The sequence below is a fragment of the Denticeps clupeoides genome, chromosome 20, assembly GCF_900700375.1.
Source record: "Denticeps clupeoides chromosome 20, fDenClu1.1, whole genome shotgun sequence".
In the NCBI taxonomy this organism is placed as follows: Eukaryota; Metazoa; Chordata; class Actinopteri; order Clupeiformes; family Denticipitidae; genus Denticeps; species Denticeps clupeoides.
The window spans coordinates 13,056,471-13,076,030 of NC_041726.1; the positions used below are offsets into that span (position 1 = coordinate 13,056,471).

The window sequence follows — 19,560 nt, forward strand, 5'->3', positions numbered from 1 at the left end:
TTTTTTTGTATGAGAAACTGTATAAATGGCTGTATATACAAATTATGTATGTATGTATGTATGTATTACTATAGAATAAAGAGTTCTGCCCCTGCCTAGACCTACATAAGGAGTGATGGCAGCTCTTGCCCCAGGCAGTTTGGTGGACCCGGTTTTTATACTTTTTTTTTTGTCTGTTGCACTTTTATTAAATAAAGGAGTTAAATAGGAGGCCGTTCACCAAACGTGACTTTATATCATTTAGAAAAAACAGTATGAGACCTGCACAATTTCAGACACTAAAATTGTAACTTGTGATGTTTAAAAAAATGACAGTGCAGTTAATCAATGATTATTGATCTATTGGTAAATTGTTCATTAGAGAGAGAGTGGTGTCTGCTGAAAAAAAAAAAAGAATTTTGCAAGTATAATTCCCTATTGACTAATATCGATAGTCAAAAAAAAAATTATAAAAAGCCAATCCCATAATGGTAAAAACATGTTATTGGAAGAATTTCCCTCCGAACGGACCGGAAGTTGAGTTGGCACCAGAACCGGCTGGTGAATGGAACCCGGTGCGTGTTGTCCTGTGGTGAACAGATGCCGGAGGAACCGGTCGTGACCCCGACCTCCCTGCTGCCGTGGACGCCATCTGTTCGCGGGGCTTAATTCCACAGACCGGAGTCCGTGTGCATGTGCCGAGGGAGGCATGTGTCGGTCGTTGGGTGCCGGTGTCGCGGGAAATTCAGTTCCCCCGTGGTCACCCCGGGGCGCGTCACACGCTGATCATGACGTCACACGCTGCTGTTGGCCGACTTTTCCTTATTTTATAAGTTTTCTCTGCCTTTTTAATGTAACAGTAGACATGCGGTAGTCTAGTTGTAAAAGTATATAATGAGTTTCCTGTATTCACGTGTATTTATGGATTATATTTCCAGATAATCTCACATATCTAGTTTATTGGTACACACACACGCACAGCAATATATTGTATGTATATACAGATATTTTGAATACTCTCATCCACTGTCATCCCAGACTATTTATTGTATAGTAAACTTCACCTTAACATTGTACTGCACTTTATGTACACTCCGTTTATAAGATTTAGATTTGTTGTCTATTTATTGTACTGCACATTGTTCATCTATTCACACTTATAGACCTATGTACATTCATACATATATTTATATTCAGTATATATATTTATAACAGAATAACCATATTCTACAACTTATTCTACAACATACTTGGCCGATACACACGATTCTGATTCTTATATTACACGTTGAGACAGGAAACAGTCACTTTTACAACTAGACTACCGCACGTCTACTTGCGAAATAGTATCTGTAAAAAAAAATAGACATTAAAAAAGGCAGAGAAAACGTCTAAATAAAGAGAATCCGCCCGACGTTGCCGTGGCGTGTGACGTCATGATTCGATATCAGCGCGTGGGGGACAATTAAAAACCGAAACGCACAACTCTTCGTTTGCACGTGCGGCCTTTTGAGGAATATTTGGAATATTCCCGAGCAGGGCGGCAGCTGTCGAGGATTTTGTCTCCACTGCGTCACCCCTGTCTTTACTTTTTCCAGCCGCCATCTGTCGCAGGCTGCGGCCCGGGGGAGGTCGGTTCACCCTGAACACTTCGTCAACGTCGTCGTCTTCGTCGTCACTTTACACGCACTTTTATATACTGTACATATGCTGTATAAAAATGTCGGTTTTGGAAGCGAGTTAGACGCGTCCCCCCTCGCACATGGACGCGCTCTCCTGCTGACGCCCGGTCCCCACCCTCCACTAATGAGATTAAGGACGATTATGGTCGTTTTGTAATTATCAGTGGAAAGTCACGGGAGGAGACTGGTTTATAAACCAGTCAGGGAGGCAAGGAGCGGCGCAGACACTGGACAGAGACAGCAGGGACCACACAGGTTGGTGACCCTTGACCTTTTTACCCAACAGTGTAAACTATGTGAATTCTGTAATAGTAGTATAATAATAATATTAGTATGATATCAGGTCTTGACTTCGGGAGCTTATATTGAATCCTGAAAAAGAAAAGCCTTGTTGGATTCATTGCAGCAGAGCAGAGGTTTTACCGGAATGGACTCGGCGGTGAAGAAGTCCATCGGGGCCCCGATCAAGCAGCTCTCCAGCTGCGTCTCGCGGGTCAAGCAGGCCGACAGGGGCCGCCGGAGGAAGAGCGCGCCGTGCCTGTCCCACCAGGCCGCTCGGGACTCGTCCTGGGTCAGAGTCTACCAAGCGGAGCTGCACAGAGAGAGGCGAGTTCCACAAAATCTCTGTGTCAGTGGTCACTTTTTCTTTAATAGTTTTTTTTTTAATTCTCAAGTTGTAGCGCGTTAGGATGTTCATTTATTCTATGCCCCTTGAGATAAATGGCTAACTTTGTGTTAGATAATGTCATTCATGGGAAATATAAACAAAGTGCCACTAAAATTCCGAGAAGTTCAAGCCTGAGTGGTGCCGAATGTTTGCTGAGACAAAATGATGGCATCAAAGAATCGGCACGTTAAAGAAGTCTTTTTAAATTTTTAAAAACCTGTGCACACCGTAGGAAACTGAGGCAGACCAAGTACGCTCAGAAGAATGCAGAGAGGGCTTCCATGAGGACGTACCACAGGGGCCATCCGCCCGTCTCCAGAGTAAGTTCTTCTGCTGAACTGAACTTCGTCACGTGCATATTTGCGTCACGTTCTGAGCTTCACAGAATTTGTCCTTTTACTTTAGAGCTCCGCACCGAAAAAATACCCCCAGTCCCCCAACGTGAAGACAAGGAGGGCGAAGAACGAGGATTCAATGTTTGGTGCCTTCCAGAGTCTCAGTCTCAACATGGCTGGTGTCCAGTCATCCTTGCCTGCTCCTCCAACAGCGGACCAATGCAAGGTCATGTGACCTGGGAAGAAGGCGTCCACATGCCTGCCAATTTCCCGTCCGTTGCTGTTCATGAGAAGGTTTGTGCTTCAATCAAAAACGCGTGAAATTATCCAAACCTACTTTGCTTTTCTGTCTATGAGTTTTTTGCCAGCTGTCCACGGTATTTGGGGTGCCTGAAGTGTCCATTCGCACATTGTACTATAGGAAGTATTGAATATTATGGATCTGTATGTAACATGAAATATAAATGAGTGCACTGATTGAATGTTGAATGTGAGTTTAATAAAAAAAAAAAAAGTGATGTTCTGTGACATGTTTCCTTGGTAACTATCAGTTATACTGGAAGATAAACCGCTACACAAATTGTAGGTTCCTAAGAGGTCTCAGCTTGCAGCCCTTTGTTGAACAGTGTTCAGTCTGAGGGGGCATCAGTCCTCAGACGTGGTTTCAGGTGGGAAAGACGGAAATGATGATGAACGGCCGTTTCCAGGCCAGCCTCCGGAGGAGATTCAGGAGGACGCTGACGTGAGAACGGCAGGATATGGCAGGGGGCACCGGGTGAAACCTGAGAATTAAACTAGGAGGGGAATCGAGCAGGTATGCGATGAAACAGGACCCCCAAGATTTTATAAGGGTCAGATATGATAGATATCTAAAGAGGGAAACACTAGGAGATGTTTGCTCGGTCATAGATCTGCGGCCAGCTTCATGAAACATGCACACAAAGCTATTTTATTCTTTTTTAAGCATCGTGCATTATATTACAATATTCACTTTCCTGAATAGGATCACATTTAGCAGCCACTGAAATGCAATGAAAACTTTAGTTACATCGAAGATAAAATATTCTCTATATTATGAGTCGAATCGAAATATCAATTTTATATGTTATGTTGCAAGAAAATCCGAAATACAATTTCGACATGCTGAAGAAATATTAAGGTACAAATCATTGTAATAATTTTGTGTAAAAAAAAAAAAAAAAACAGTAGTTTTCAGATACTGCATCCACATTTTCCTCGACATTAATATAAATGCATTCATTTAAACGTTCGTTCTGCCTTTTCTGTGTTCACGATCGACAAATATAACGCGATCTTTACATTTATTCTGCTAAAACAGTATTAGATGTGCGATATTGTGCAAAACCTGTACTGTTCTAATAAAAGAATGGATAAAACGCAGTGGTTGTGTATTTGCAGCTGGTAAGAAGTGGTCGGGATGGGATGGATAGTTCCAGCCCCGAGGCGACCTCGTTCCATTTGGCGCCGGGGAGCCGAGGCGCTTCTGCGGGACCGCGGCGGCCGGGAATCTCGCCACCAGGTAAAGCGAAAACGTGCCGGAGCGCGGCGGTCCGGCGCCCGGGTACCGTCGCGCCGGAGGCTCGCTCGCCGGACGCGGCGTGAGAGCGCGGCGGTGGAATGACCCTTCTCCCCCCCGCGCCCCTGCGCTCCGTCATGGAGCTAGCCGACATGGAGGCGGGGATCCCGCAATAGCCGAGCGGCTCGCCCCGAGACGCCCGCGTTCGGGTCGCCGGTCCGGAGTGGTGGTACAGCGGGGACGAGAAGCGCGGCGGGCCGGATAATAACCGCGCGTCGCCGTGAAAAAGCAGCGCCGCGCCGCGTAATATCGCCGCGCTGGTCATCCGGGGCGCTGGCTAGCGCGCTAGCCGTCGGGATTTAGCCCGCAAATGATCGACGTTAGCCGGCTAGTTCACTCGGACGAGCGCAGCCGCCGGGAACCAGCGTTTATCGGGCAGGCTGCAGGCTGCAGGCTGCTCTTTAGAAGCGAAAAGCCGTCGTTTTCGGCGCCTTGGGAGCGTTCGTCGCTGCTGGGACCGGATTCGCGGGCGGCGCGGTTGTGTTTGTGCTAACTAGCCTCCGGCCCCGTCATTGTAGCGCCGATACGTGCAGCTCCGAGTCGCGGACGAGTCCGCCGCTCCGTGTTCCCGACAGGGGCGTTTTAAACGGGAACGTTCGTGTAGAATCTGACGATAAACCTCGGGCACCCGACCTCTCGGTAGCGACGGGGGTGAAGCCGGGGGACGTCGCGCCTCGGGGTGAAATGTACTGTCTAGTCTGGTGTCGATTCATTCACGAACCGCGGGATGGGTTCACTTTTTAAATCGCTTCGTTGGTGCGCGATCGACGACATTTAGCTTTTACTACAGCGTCTTACAGCCAGTAGTGACGGGGACAGTCCCCCTGGAGACGCTCGGGGTTAGGTGTCCTGCTCAGGGACACAATGGGGGTTTGAACCTGTGTCTTCTGGTCCGTAGGCGAGTGTCTCACCCGCTAGGCCACCGTCTGCATTAAGACATCGGGCCATCATTGTCCGTAATCGAACACGAGAACAAATCCACTGGATGCTGGTGTGCACGTTGCATTTTTATTTACTTTTTAATTTTTTGGGAGGATAATTTTACATTTATCCTCATCTGTTGCGTCTGTGATTGGCAGGTAGGTCTTCCATGGACCTTGTTGTGGTGGTCTTCTGGCCGCGTTTAACGTACCGACACACTCTTACTGTACATGATGAGAGACGCATGCATAAAATATAAAGACATTTGGAACATCACATTATTCATCATTCGTGCTGCGTTACGTTGTTTGTTTCTATTAATCTTATTAAAGGGAAAATTAATACTGTTCAAATCGATTATGTGACCGTGTCTGTTTTGAAGCGAGGAATGACACTGGGTTCGTATTTCTTTACAGGATTGTGTCTAATGCCTCGGCATGGGGGACATGAAAACCCCCGATTTTGATGACTTGCTGGCTGCATTTGACATTCCTGACATCGATGCCAAAGAGGCAATTCAGTCTGCCCGTGATGACGTGGAGGGACATCATGGGGCAGGCAGTGGGACCCTGGGGAAACCAGGGGAGAGTGAGACTGATGGTGGTGCTAATATGAGACCCCCAAGTCCAGTCACGGATCCTCATGTTGATCCTTCAATTGTCAGCGTAATTGTGAAAAACCGGGTTCGCCTTGAAGGAGGCGATGGGCCGGCTTCAGAACGAGAGACTCCAGATGGGGCCAGCGTTGGAATTGGGTCCCGGCTTAGCTCAAGGAGCCCGGGTCTGGCCCCAGGTGAACCCCTTAATCACAATGGATTTGGCTCCACGAGCGGACCGCCATCTCTGAATCAAGGCCAGTCCAACGGGGAACCGTGGGCACTGTGCGCTCCCAAGGCAGTCCCTGACGCCGGGGGGTTCGTCCCCGGCTCAGCCGGCCCTTCCAAACACACCACTGTTCTGTTCAACAAGCTGAAACCACTGATGTCTCAGGGAGCTGGAGATCCTGTGGGAAGAGCTCGGAAGATGCAGCTGTTGCAGCAGCAACACATGCAACAAGAAGCAGGAGCGGAGGAACCGGAGAAGCAGAAAGGACCCACCATTCCTGGAAGGTCAAGCGGGATGGTGTCTCCTTTTTTACCCCCTCCAAAGGCTTTGTTTCCCGCTCCAAGCTCGTCTTCCACTTTATCCCACAACCCCCATCATTCAGTGGGGTCTGTGTCGCCTCAGTCGTTTAACGGTAGTTTAAGGCTGGGGGCTTCCGGGTACAGACGTTTGGATTCAGAAGAGGAGGACTCGGATGCAGAACTCGGAGGTCCGTTAGTGATCCAAGAAAGCCCGGACTCTCCAACTTGCATGCCACCCAAACTCGCCCATCGCGTGAGATCTCCGGCGGGGGGGTTCGAATCCACTTCCCTCCCAGCGTCCGCCTCTGCCTCATCCTACCCAAAACCAGGCGACGTACCCCTGACTTCGCCCGCTTCCCCACAGGCTCAGCAGAATTGGCCTCAACTACCTGCTCAGATGGGAACAAGCAAAGGATCTCCAGAAGAGGACCTCAAACAGGAGCACGTCATTGACGAGAGGGATTCCCCTGAAAGCCCTGAGCCAGAGATCCCCAAATCCAGCGCAACATCATCAGCTACCAAGAGGAGCTCCAGTCCCGTAGTGGCCTCGACCTTACCAAGCTTATGTCTCAGGGAACCTAAGGAAGAGGAGGAGGAGATGGAAGTGGACAAGTCTGATAGCAAGGCACAGGAAAACAGAGGGACCGACAATAAGAAGGGAGACGTCCCGGAGGACCGTGAGAAAGACGCCGTGGATGGTGGTGGTGCGACATCTGTAACAGGTGACGGCACTGCTCCTGTCGGTCCTGCATCATCAAGACCCCTCAAAGTTCGGATAAAGACCATCAAAACTCCCACCGGAAGCATTACCAGAACCGTGGTGGCATCGAAAGGAGCTGGATTGGCTGCGGGCAAAAATCTAGACCCGTCCAAGTCCCAGCCGGGTGCCAGAACGGTTGCCGTCAACAGAGTCCGAAAGACCAACGCCGCCGGAAGGAAGAGCTCCGTACCGCTGCCCGTGTCAACGTTGGAAGCGAGCAGTGCCATGATTGCTGCCGCAACCAAGGTGCAGAGCAAGATGGCGGTTTCGTCCAAGACCAAGGTTTCCACGACAGCGGTCAGCATTACCAAGACCGCAACCTTGCCCGTAACCTCAGTCGTCAGCGGGATCAGCGTACGCCCGGTGGCCTCGAAAACCGCCAACGGGGGGGCGGCGGTCGTCCAGCAGCCATGCAAGCCGGCTTCGATCGTCAACAGCACGGGCGCGGTGATCTCCCGCAGCCAGTCCAGCCTCGTCGAGGCCTTCAACAAGATCCTCAACAGCAAGAACCTGCTGCCCAGCTACCGGCCCGACCTCTCCACGCCGCCGCCCCCGGAGTGGGGTCTTCCCATGCCGGCCTCGGGATACCGCTGCCTGGAGTGCGGGGACACGTTCGCTCTGGAGCGCAGCCTGGTGCGCCACTACGACCGCCGGTCGCTCCGCATCGAGGTGACGTGCAACCACTGCGCCAAGCGGCTGGCCTTCTTCAACAAGTGCAGCCTGCTGCTGCACGCCCGGGAGCACAAGGAGCGAGGCCTGGTCATGCAGTGCTCCCACCTCGTCATGAGGCCGGTGACCGTGGAGCAGATGATCGGCCAGCTGGACGCCACTCCCATCGGTAACCCCGGCAGCGTTTACCTGTTCTTAAAACATTTACTTTTATGGCATTTACCAGACGCCCTTATCCAGAGCGACTTACAATCAGTAGTTACAGGGACAGTCCCCCCTGGAGCAACTTAGGGACACAATGGTAGTAGGTGGGATTCGAACCTGGGTCTTCTGGTTCGTAGTCGAGTGTGTTACCCACTAGGCTACTACCAGCAGACAGCGCTGACGTACTAGAAGGTACTAGAACGCTCTCCTCGCTTTCTGTTTCAGGCGTCGTCTCCCCGTCCCTGTCGGCCTCTACCGCGCCCTCGCAGCCCCCGCAGCCATCTGCCTCGTCCTCCTCCAGTCCCCTGAAAGGGTCCCCGTCCCCGGTCACGAGCCCGTCGCAGCCCGGCTCGACCCGGCGAGGGCCCAACAGCCCTCAGCCGGTGTTGCCGCTGGCCTGCAAGAAGGGCGAGGCATTGCAGTACAACAACTTCAAGTGCCCCGAGTGCCAGGCGCAATTTGCCAGCAAGGCTGAGCTCGTGGGCCATTTCCAGCAGCTCCGAGCCACGCCCAATTCAGTGAGTGTAAAGACCATGAAGCTCGGCCAGGCTGTCTCTAGCCAGGAACCTGACGGTTTTTTTTTTGTTCTCTTCCTGTTCCTCAGACCTGTATGCTGTGCACTCCTCCCATGATGCTGCCTAACTGGTGTAGCGTGTCTGCCCACCAACGCGTACACAAGCACCGCGCGCCCCACGTGTGCCCGGAGTGTGGGGGCACGGCCAAGCAGACCAGTTTTCAGACGCATCTGGAGGAGTCTTGTCTTCACTTCGCCCGACGCATCGGCTACAGGTGGGAATACACAACCTCTGCTCTGCCCTGGCCCGTTCCCCCCGTAAATCTCAAGCTTTCCAAGCCGTGGTCACTTATATATATTGCTTTGCCTTGCATGTTTGCAAGTTGTGTCCGTTTGTTAGTTTTCATAAAAATGCTTTTTGTTGTTGTTATTATTACATTTCTTGGGCGGTACTTGTATTCCTATCAGTGCTTGTCCAATGACAACTTATTAGCACTGCAGGAGGAGGAGAGCCATTTTTCACCCTTCTGTAATACTCACGACCCCCGTAGGTGCTCCAGCTGCCAGGTGGTCTTCGGAGGCCTGAACTCGATCAAGTCACACATCCAGACGGCCCACTGTGAGGTGTTCCACAAGTGCCCCAACTGCCCCATGGCCTTTAAATCTGCCCCAAGTGTGCAGGCCCACATCAGTACCCAACACCCCACCCTTACCGGAGCGCAGGCCAAGTATGTTCAAGTGTGAATTTAGGCCATTTTACATCAACATCAGAGCTGCCTGTATACAAATATGAATGGTCCAATGTCTAATCTCATCTATTCTAGTATTATAATTCTATCTCTATTATAATTTTTATGATTACTTTTATTAAATAACCATATTACCTTTTAACCTTATTTCAGGATGATCTACAAATGCGTCATGTGTGACACGGTGTTTACCCAGAAAGCCCTGCTGTACATGCATTTTGATACTCACCTGGCCAAGCAGAAGGTGCATGTGTTCAAGTGTCCTGACTGCACCAAACTCTACGTGCAGAAAGGTTCTATGATGGAACACATCAAGGTTGGTCTCTTTAACGGCACGACCCTAGCGATACGTGCACTGCGCGCAGAACTATATCTTGCCTTTACGTGTTGCCCGTTCATCGCTCTTCCCCTGGATGAATGCGGTGTCAGATAAGGCATACAGTAAATGTCTGGGCTGGCCTTCACGAGGTGTCTCTGGTGTCATCTGGTACCAAGCTCCGCCCTAGCACATTGTAACCAGCATGTTCTGATGCTCATCCAGCTCACCATTTTAACCGTCTTACGTTCGCGGTCCTTCACCAAGTCTGATGCCTCTTTATCCCCCTCGACTCACAGACTGTGCACAGGAGCCTGTCCGTCAAGCAAGAAGCATCTGTTCCTGGCTCCGCCTCCAGCCCCACCCCTACCTCTACCTCCACCTCCAGTCACCCTCCGCCCAAAACCAAGGCACCCGGGAAAACAGACCCTCCGGAAGGAGAGGAGTGGAGCGAGGGGCAGGAGGAGGAAGAGCAGCAAGAGGAAGAAGGGGAGGAGAAGGAGGAAGAGGAGGAGAACGAAGGAGACGACCCGCCGAGCTCACCGGAGCCGGGGGTGATGGAGTGGAGGTGCCGGGAGTGTCGCACACATTACAGCGAGCGAGAGGACTACATATCTCACATGAGGAAAGAGCATGGCAAGGTGGGTAGCTGTTTTGTGGATTTTTATGATTCATTCATCAATAATAATACATTTTTTTCAAAGTTCAACCCCGTCCTCCGTTGTCTGGTGTTCTTGTAGCCCATGAAGAAGTTCCCGTGCCGGATGTGCGAGCGTTCCTTCAGCTCAGCCAACAGCCTTCGCCGCCATGTTCGCGTCATCCACGAGGGCAATAAGAGAGTCTTCCACTGCCAGTGAGCTCCGCACAGCCACTCGTGTCACTTCTGTCCCTCGTGTTTACAGGTCCCCTGGTAGGGGTGCACGGCCTCATGTGACACACACATTCATAGAAATGTCACATGAGGGGACCCTGGAGGAAATGTTTGGGAATCACTATGCTAGATAGGAAACATTTATCAGACGCCCTTATCCAGAGCGCCTTACATTCAGTAGTTACAGGGACAGTCCCCCCCAGAGACACTCAGGGTTAAGTGTCCTGCTCAGGGACAAAATGGTAATAAGTGGGGTTGTCCCCAATAAGTGGACCGTTGAAGGCTGTCTGTCTCTCTGCGTGCAGGTACTGCTCTGAGGGCAAGCGCACCTTCAGCAGCCGGCTCATCCTGGAGAAACACATCCGGGTCAGACACGGGATCCGGGGAAGACAGCCGGCCGATCGGCAGGTCCGATTCACACGTGTTCCTTTTTTTTGTTCTTTCTCGTCTTTTTGAAACCAAGCCGATCATTTCTGACCCCCTCCCCACACCCACAGGGTCCTCCTAACACCAGGAAGCGTTCCGCTGCGGCTGAAGGCGTGGGCAGCTCTTCTGAGCAGGACATGGAGGCACCGGGTGAAGAGAGCCCGGCGAAGAGGACGCGCGCAGCCGCGGCGGCGGCCGCCGGGGACCCCCAGCACGGCCCCGAACCCCAGAGCAGCGGCGCGTCCCACCAGCAGGACGAGGACGAGGGCGCGTTCCGCTGCGCGCCGTGCGGCTTCACCACCGAGGACTGGGAGGAGTTCCAGCGCCACATCCCCCAGCACCTGGCCTCGCTGCCCCCCGGCTCGCTGACCTCCCTGCAGTGCCAGCAGTGCGGCGCGTGCTTCGCCTCCGCCGGCTCGCTGGCGCGCCACCGCTTCATCACGCACCGCGTGCGGGACGAGCGCCGCCCCTCCGGCGGAGCCTCGGCGGCCGCGTCCCCTCCGGGCTCCGCGCCGCAGGCTTCCTCGCCCCGGAGCTCGCCCTCATCGCCGCGGCCGGGGGACGACGGCGGGGTGAGCTGCCGCGTGTGCGGCCTGAGCTTTGACAAGCTATCGAACCTCAACACGCACTTCCGCACCCACGGCATGGCCTTCATCGCGGCACACAAGACCGACAAACCTGCGTAAGAGTGAAAATGAACCGAAAAAGGAGAGGTCATGCATTTTACTGTCGAAGAATTATTATTCTTTTCCTCGAAATATCGTCCCGGTGTGTCTCGGTTGCCCTAATCAAATATAGTCCATGGTCAGACAAACTGAACACCGCACCGGATAATGTACCCCCCCTCCCCTAAAGATGGTCACATCCGTCCTGTTCTGAAGCACTGTGTGAATATTTAGTGGGGAGCTGTTCCTTTTAGTCCCTTGCCTAGATCTAGAGGAAAAGCACTTTTTCCTGCAGTCGGTTTTTATGTCTCTACTACAGGAGCCTCCATCTGTAATTACAAGTCTAAACGCTTAAAAAAAAAAAAAAAAAAAAAGCCAAGATATCTGTAGGAGGCTGTAAATGGTTAGGCCAGGATACTGGTTGCAGTTTTAATAGCGATGGAGGCAAAAAGGGTGCTAAGTGAAGGGTTTTTAAATTAATTATTTAAAAGAATGTTTCTAAGTAATAGTGAAACTGTATCATCATTGTATTTGTATTTATTTATATTGCTCACCTGTATTTGTGTTTTTTTTTTTTATATATATATTTAGGCAAATGGGAGAGTTGATCATATGAGTATGTCTACTGTACGAACTCTTAATATGTTGCATGACAAACTCTGTGATCCTTGAGTGTTCCATACGTCAACTTTAATGTGAATGAGAGGGGAAAAGGGACATGCGCTTCCTGCAGGAGCGCGTTTCCGTGTCTGACAACCTGAATATTGCAGTAATTTAACAATGGGAAGGTTACGGTTTGTTCCTTTTTGAATGTTGAATTTGGTCATGGATTTCAGGGTTTTTTCTTCCAGTTTTGGGGTTTTAAACAATAACTAGAAAAGATGGAGAAAAGAACATAGGTGTGATGTGTTTTTCATAATTGTGCTTTTATCAAACCACCCTTTCCTCTTTAATATATTTTCTATCCTTGAAGGATCACAGCCTGTTTAAAAAAAAAAAAAAAAAAAGTCTAATAACATTTGTGATCCCATCCAGAAACTCTCATGTACGTCTCATCATTTCCTGTGATTTCTGCTTGCATCACTGCCACACTTTTATCATGTACTCAGATAATAAATGTAAGTATCGTACAGTACTGCGAGTAAATTTGACTTCAATGGCAGTTCTAGCAACTTTTGGCTATAACCAAACACTAAAAAATTAAAAACATTAGCCAAAATAATAAGTTCTGAACTGAAATCAGAAAATATTAATTTAGGGACCTTTTTTAGAAAAGCTTTTCCGTTCAATTTCCACTGGGGGGCAGTGGTGACCTAGCAGGTAAAGAAACGGACCCAAAACCAGAAGGTTATTGGTTCAATTCCGGAGATGATTAAAAGCAGAGGACACATTTTTTTTGTCACCATGTGCTGTACTGCAGTGTTTCACGATCACTTCACTTTCACTTGAAATGGTTTACTAATTTTTTTAATTATAGATTTAAAGGGTGAAATACCTGTTATAACCTCACTTTCAGACAGCAGGAGGCATCTTGTGTGAAAGGAGGAAAGAAAACCCTTATATTATATAAATCAATAATACGAAACATTTTTTAAGGTTTATTCACACAAATCATAGCCCAGCTTAATTTACAAAAATATATGTTGCATATTGAATCTACACGTTAACGCAAAACCTTTCCTGTTGGTGCCCTTCATGCCAAATTTATTTCTAATATATTTCCATAATATATATATATACACATCCTTTCAAATACACATTGTCTGTGTAGAAGTTAATAAAATATTAAATAATTATGTTAACACTCAAACTGGCAACAGCATTCCTCTTAACTACCACTAACGTTAGTCAGTGTCAACCTCAGCCTCTGAAGCCTCCAAAAAAACGGTGGAACAAGGAGAAACCGTCCTGTAGGTCTGTCCTGGGCCCAGATGCGTCTAGAGCAGAGAAAAGGCAAATTGCAGTTATAACAAAAAGATTTAGAGCATCTCTGTATTGTGGACAGATTCACACTAACCAGGTATAAAAGGCCCAGTGGAGTCCTGTGGGCCAGACCGGGTCACGGTGCTCTCCTCTTTCCCTTGCCCGTCCCTTACTGTACGCCGCTCCTCTATAGTCTGCGAGAGCAGACATTTATTGAAGAATTGTTTCATTTCTTAAGCCAAATAAAAAAGTAGTTTTATCCCCAGACCCATCCCGAGCCCCCCTGAAACGGTCACTAACGAGAAAGATTGAAATATTTCATAATTTTGCTACCTTTAGCAAGTTAGCGTGACTTTTCCCTGAACATGTCCGGCCGGTTATTTAAAAAAACAAAAACAGTAAAAAACCATAAACAGCGTAGAAAACGCATTTCTGTCAGCGTTCACCCCCTCGACACAAACACTCCACACACATGCAATTTTCCAAATAAACAAAAAAAAAACACGCACTAGCCTAGGTTTTTTTTTTTTTTTAATCCAACATATGCAGGGTCCTCTTCATTTTACACGTAGAAAGAAATGTGCGGCTCCCGCTTGCTTTTCTCTTTTGGGAAGGCCGGCTAGAGCGGCGCCGAGTGTTAAAGGTTGCCGACTCCTGATCTAGAAACATCTACATTCTCCCGCCAACAACGCAATGGCACTCACCCCATCTGGCTTCACCACTTTAGTGACTGTGACAGACTGAAAGAACGAACGAGTCCGTGGCTGAGAGGAGGGTGGGGTAAAAATTTTGTCAAGTCCACCAGAGGAGACCTGTGAATCCAGATCTGGATGAAAGATGAAAAATAATTAATATAAATCATAATAATCTCAATGTACATTGCTCAAAAAATTTCAGGGAACACTAACAACACAATGTAACTCCAATTCGGTTGCACTTTTGTGAAATCAAACTGTCCACTTAGGAAGCAACACTGATTAAAAATCTATTTCATATGCTGTTGTGCAAATGGAATAGACACCAGGTGGAAATTATATGCGATTAGCAGGATGTCCCCAATAAAGGCGTGGTCCTGCAGGTGGTGACCACAGTATAGAACGTTCTGCTGCCTGCAGCATCCTCCAGCATGAGCAGTGGATCAGTAATGGTGTGGGGGTGACATTTATTTGGGGGGCCACACAGCTCTCCATGTGCTCGCCAGAGGTAGCCTGCCTGTCCTTAGGAACTGAGATGAGATCCTCAGACCCCTTGTGAGACCATATGCTGGTGCGGTTGGCCCTGGTTCCTCCTAATGCAAGACGACGCTAGACCATGTGGCTGGAGTGTGTCGTCAGTTCCTGCAAGACAAAGGCCTTGATGCTATGGACTGGCCCACCCGCTCCTTCGACCTGAATCCAACTGAGCACATCTGGGACATCATGTCTCGCTCCATCCATGGATGCTTTAGTCTGTGTCTGGGACCTCACCAGGAGCACGCCCAGGCGTTGTAGGGAGGTCATACAGGCACATGGAGGCCACACACACTACTGAGCCTCATTTTGACTTGTTTTAAGGACATTACATCAAAGTTGGATCAGCCTGTAGTGTGTTTTTCCACTTTAATTTTGAGTGTGACTAAATCCAGACCTACATTTACATTTACATTTACGGCATTTGGCAGACGCCCTTATCCAGAGCGACTTACAACGTGCTTTCAAGTTACCATCGATGAAGAGATCAATTCCGGTTCACTAGGACCCCAACTATGAATACATCTATTTTATTCACTCTGTTGTAGATTCTGTACACAAAGTTCGACAACAAGAAAATTACAATTTAATCTAAATATTCTCTAAAGAGGAAGGTCTTGAGCTGTTGTTTGAAGGTGCTCAGTGACTGAGCTGTTCTGACCTCGAGGGGAAGTTCATTCCACCACCGAGGGGCCAAGACGGAGAAGAGTCTAGATGAATATCTTCCTTTTACCTTCAGAGATGGAGGGACCAGGCGAGCAGTACTGGAGGCTCGGAGTATACGAGGTGCAGTGTGAGGTGTAATAAGGGCTGTGAGGTAGGATGGTGCTACTCCATGTTTGGCTTTGTAGGCCAGCATCAGTATTTTGAACCTGATGCGTGCAGCTACTGGGAGCCAGTGGAGGGAGCGTAGCAGAGGGGCGGTGTGGAGAACTTGGGAAGGTTGAAGATCAGTTGTGCTGCTGCATTTTGTGTTAGTTGTAGAGGTCGGATGGTACATAGTGGTAGATCAACTATGGTCGATATATTTGATTTCCATTGATAACTTGTCAACTATATAAAGAACAAAGTATTTAATAACAATATTTCATTCATTCAGATCTAAGATATCTTATTTTTTGTTCCCTTTATTTTTTGAGCAGTGTATTTAAACAGACACTCAACCCCTCCTCCATGATGTGACCGCACACAGTGATGGGTTAAATGCAGAGAACACAAGAAAGGCTTTGAAATTACAGAATTTACAGAAATTATAGAACTAATGCCAAAATGAACAAGTCATGAAATGAGACATGAGTTATTAATACAAACCTCCATCTTCCCTGCACTGCTGCTGTTCCTTTAACCTTTCTTCTTTCCAAAGGTCATGAAACTTGTAAAAAACAAAAGAAACATGATAAGTAGATGAAATCAGCAGCATACAAATGGTCAGAGCTTCACCATGGTACCTTGGAAAATGGTCTCCAGTGATGGAAAGGGGAATTAGGGACATGAGGACCTGTGTCATCACCTCTGGGAACCCCTGAAGGTGCTGATGATGGAGGAGGTATGGAAGGCAAGCTATCTGGAGACTTGAGCATGAAGTCTCGTAGGGAATTTCCGCCCCACCCTCCTGCTCTAGACTCTGGACTCTCTGGGACGGTGGGTAGTCCAATGCTAGGGATTCCTGAAGTGAAAAGGAGGGGAGGGGGACAGGGTTCTCTACCTGAATCCTCAGAGAGAGAGAGAGACACTCATACAGCATACACGGATCAACAGGCTGTGTTGGTAGAGTAGAAATACCAAAACGTCCATGCTGTTCCTCCCAGTGGCCCAGCCCAGAGAAGATCTCCTCCATTTCCCTGAAAATCTCTCCAAACACGCGAGGCTCATGGAAGCGCGTTCCGCCGGGGCCAAAGCTGAAGCCAAACCTTAAACGATCATCGAAAGGGTCCTGTTCCCGGAATCCATCACTCATCCCAAACTGAAAACCCTCCACTTCGTCATCATCATCTTCCTCTTCATCATGAGTCAGGCCACTGAAGAGAGGGTCCCTGATTGGAACAGTTTGTTATTTACTCACTGACAGTGATGCTTCAGAATTTTGGGCCAAAAATATATTATACTTCATCTATTTTGCAAACGAAAGAGAGTTAAATTGAGTAAACGTCAAATAGTCACAATTTAGTACGTCTTCACACATTAGAACAAAGAACACTTCAGATAAGTGACCGAGATCACACCGAGAACCAGAAGACCACAAAGTCCCAGGTTCAAACCCCACTTAGTAGGGCAGTGGGTGCCTGGCGGATAGGGATGCGAACCCGTAATTGGAAGGTTGCTGGTTCGAATTCTGAGCCTCTGAGCAAAGTACCGTCCTCACACACTGCTCCCCGGACATGGTTAAAAGCAGAGGACACGTGTGTGTGTGTGTGTGTGTGCGTGCTGCTGCGTCACATGTGACAACTGATCACTTTCACTATTTCACTACTACCATCAATGTCCCTGAGCAAGACACTTAACCCCAGACGGTCCCTGTAAATATGGTTTCAATCAGTCTGATAAATGCCCACCTGGGAGGCCAAAAAAATAATTTAAATATGGAAACTATGATACTACCAACCACATTTAAAAGGAAGGTTTAGTTTTAAAACACTAGATATTTAGGAAAACGCATATAATTGAAATTGTTTTAATTTTGATGAACAGCAGCATTATTTAAGGAGCAACAGCAAATCAAAGTTATAACCCCCCCCCACACACACCAAATCTCCCATAATATTGATGTGTTTTAATGTTGGAATCTCAGTTCCACTGTTTACGCACATCACAAAAATAAATAAAAAGTGCGGTGACGTCACACAGACAGAGCAGATTAACTATAAACACCAGTTTTCTTTAAACGACATCTTTATTTCATTTCCACATGAACAGCAGCTCCATAGACGACATCATATGTTGTAAAAACTGGCTTTTACCGACTGGCTTTATACTTCATCTCAGTGTGGGTCCAGCAAGTAAAAACCTCGATCCGTCCCCACGACAAGGACCTCAGCTAAACTGCGTCACTCGCAGTCCTCGCTCATTTCCCTTTATGAAACGTAAGACTTTATATTTTTATCGAACCAACTCGCTATATGTGAAACACGACAGGACGGTTACAAAAAAAAATTAGCAGACTAGCTAAACCGTCCGGATACACACTGGACAGATTCATTTCGGCCGGCTGTAGTGACATACCTCGGACCATCTCCTCTGTAGTAGCCACCTGGGAGGCCAAAAAAGCCACGAAAAAGGTCAAATACGCTCATTTAACATTAATTGCTGCGCTAAAAACACTCAAGGCAGCCAACGAAGCCAGCAACCCACGACAGAACACCACTGCGCGTGCAGTCGTACATTTACGGTACATCATTATGGACGTATAAACGGCCTAAAAATTACCGTACAGCTAAAACAAAACGCGCATTTAGAATGTGTTCTTCGTGTATTACGTATGGAACCTGCACAGACGACCGTGTTCGTCTCCTCTTCAAAATAGACTGCGCCCACTAGGGACATTTTTAGACCTCTGAATTTGGTTAGTTTTCGGTTAATCCTACTCAATAAGAAAAACGAGGTAAGAGAATATATATATTTCAGTGATACACATTTTCTGTGCGTGTGCGCATGTCTTGATATAATATGGATGTTATTTACTTTAATACTTGTTAATGAAGCACCACCCTCAATTACTGTTACATCATATTATTTAAAGGCCGCTTTCGTTGACCGAGCATATAGGACAAATAGTTCTGTTTGAAATCACCTTTCGATGTCAACGAAACATCCACTTTTGCCAGACAGCGACCCCTAAAGGAAGCAGCTGCTACTGGATGCGGTACAATTTATCCACTTCTCCAAAAAATACATGGCCTGCATGTTATGACCCAGTGAGTAAGAAAAAAATCACACTGAAATGTAACATACCTTCCCAGGTTTCATCTTCTGAATTAAGGACTGTTCTAATGGGGGCATTTGAATAGTTTTAATAGAATTTATCAAAAGATGAAGTTTACAACGCACAAGGACTACATCAAACCTTTCAAAACTGCCGTGGAATGATTCAAGTTTGTGTCTTCACATCTTGCACACCAAAACAGCAAAATCACACATGATCGCAAAAAAGGCTCATATTTGTAATAAATGCACTGCATTTCAAAAGGAAAATGTTTGCTCCAATCATAAATTATATATGATTGGCTAGATATTGCAAAACAGGGAGTAATTAAGAAAGCAATTCTATTTGGCAGCAGAAAATAGTTTTCAAACCATATACAAGTCATAGAGGTTTACGCCCCAGCTTTGCTTGGTCCACTGTGCATTAAAACAAGATATATTACTTTGTAAAGTTAAGGGGAGCTAGCAGAGTACTTGATTTGATAACATACAGTTAAAAAAAAGAAATTGTATTCTGTGCCTCAGGTTGTTTAAAAAAAAAAAAAAAAAAAAAAAAAAAAAAACCCACAAAATTTAAGGCAGAAAACTGGAACAGTTGAAAACGCGAGCTTTATTGGATTCTTCTAATCCTTTAGCCAATCATTGATCAGTAGACGAACCCAAACCCATTTTATCAAACACCCCCCTCCCCCCACGTCAGCCTTCAAAACTTCAGTATGACTACCAGACATGAGTGACAGGTGGGCCATCCTAGTGGTGCCCCTGGCACAACACAGAATCAGTCCATATTCGGGCACTGCCATGGTAGTTACAACCCTGTTAAGGGCATTACAATAAAGGTATACTGGGAAACAGCTTTCTGCTATGATGCCGCATCATGGCACTCAAATCAATTAGGCACGAGACACCAGTCATAGTGCTCAAGTGCTGACACCCTGTGGAATTCTATTAATAGGACACTGAGCTGGAGAGGGGGAGGGGGAGGGGAAAAAAAAAAAAATCATGCGGGGCT

The 19,560-nt window shown here is 47.7% G+C and overlaps 2 protein-coding genes and 1 non-coding gene across 4 annotated transcripts; 2 read left to right on the top strand and 1 right to left on the bottom strand.

Annotated features, from left to right (window-relative positions):
- Positions 1–4,067: 4,067 nt before the first annotated feature.
- On the top strand, positions 4,068–11,852 carry znf687b (zinc finger protein 687b). Of its 2 annotated transcripts, none has more exons than XM_028964405.1 (10): positions 4,068–4,203; positions 5,598–7,902; positions 8,163–8,455; positions 8,542–8,726; positions 9,003–9,179; positions 9,354–9,516; positions 9,816–10,157; positions 10,257–10,369; positions 10,693–10,795; positions 10,885–11,852. In XM_028964405.1, the coding sequence occupies exons 2-10, from the start codon at positions 5,619–5,621 to the stop codon at positions 11,497–11,499; spliced, it is 4,275 nt and encodes a 1,424-aa protein (XP_028820238.1). In that variant the 5' UTR covers positions 4,068–4,203; positions 5,598–5,618; the 3' UTR covers positions 11,500–11,852. The 2 variants fall into 2 exon arrangements, with proteins under 2 accessions (XP_028820238.1, XP_028820239.1); XM_028964406.1 differs by lacking the exon at positions 4,068–4,203 and adding an exon at positions 4,309–5,339.
- LOC114770931 (small nucleolar RNA SNORA13) lies at positions 9,576–9,713 on the top strand. The gene has a single exon (XR_003743515.1). It is a non-coding gene; the product is annotated as a small nucleolar RNA SNORA13 (small nucleolar RNA).
- Positions 11,853–13,063: 1,211 nt separating the features above from the next.
- Positions 13,064–18,015, bottom strand: hax1 (HCLS1 associated protein X-1). The gene is made up of 7 exons (XM_028963871.1): positions 17,850–18,015; positions 16,413–16,663; positions 16,079–16,296; positions 15,942–16,002; positions 14,106–14,227; positions 13,496–13,595; positions 13,064–13,415 (listed from the first exon to the last, which is right to left on the bottom strand). Exons 1-7 carry the CDS (start codon positions 17,918–17,920, stop codon positions 13,339–13,341), a joined length of 900 nt encoding a protein of 299 aa, XP_028819704.1. The 5' UTR covers positions 17,921–18,015; the 3' UTR covers positions 13,064–13,338.
- Positions 18,016–19,560: the final 1,545 nt, after the last annotated feature.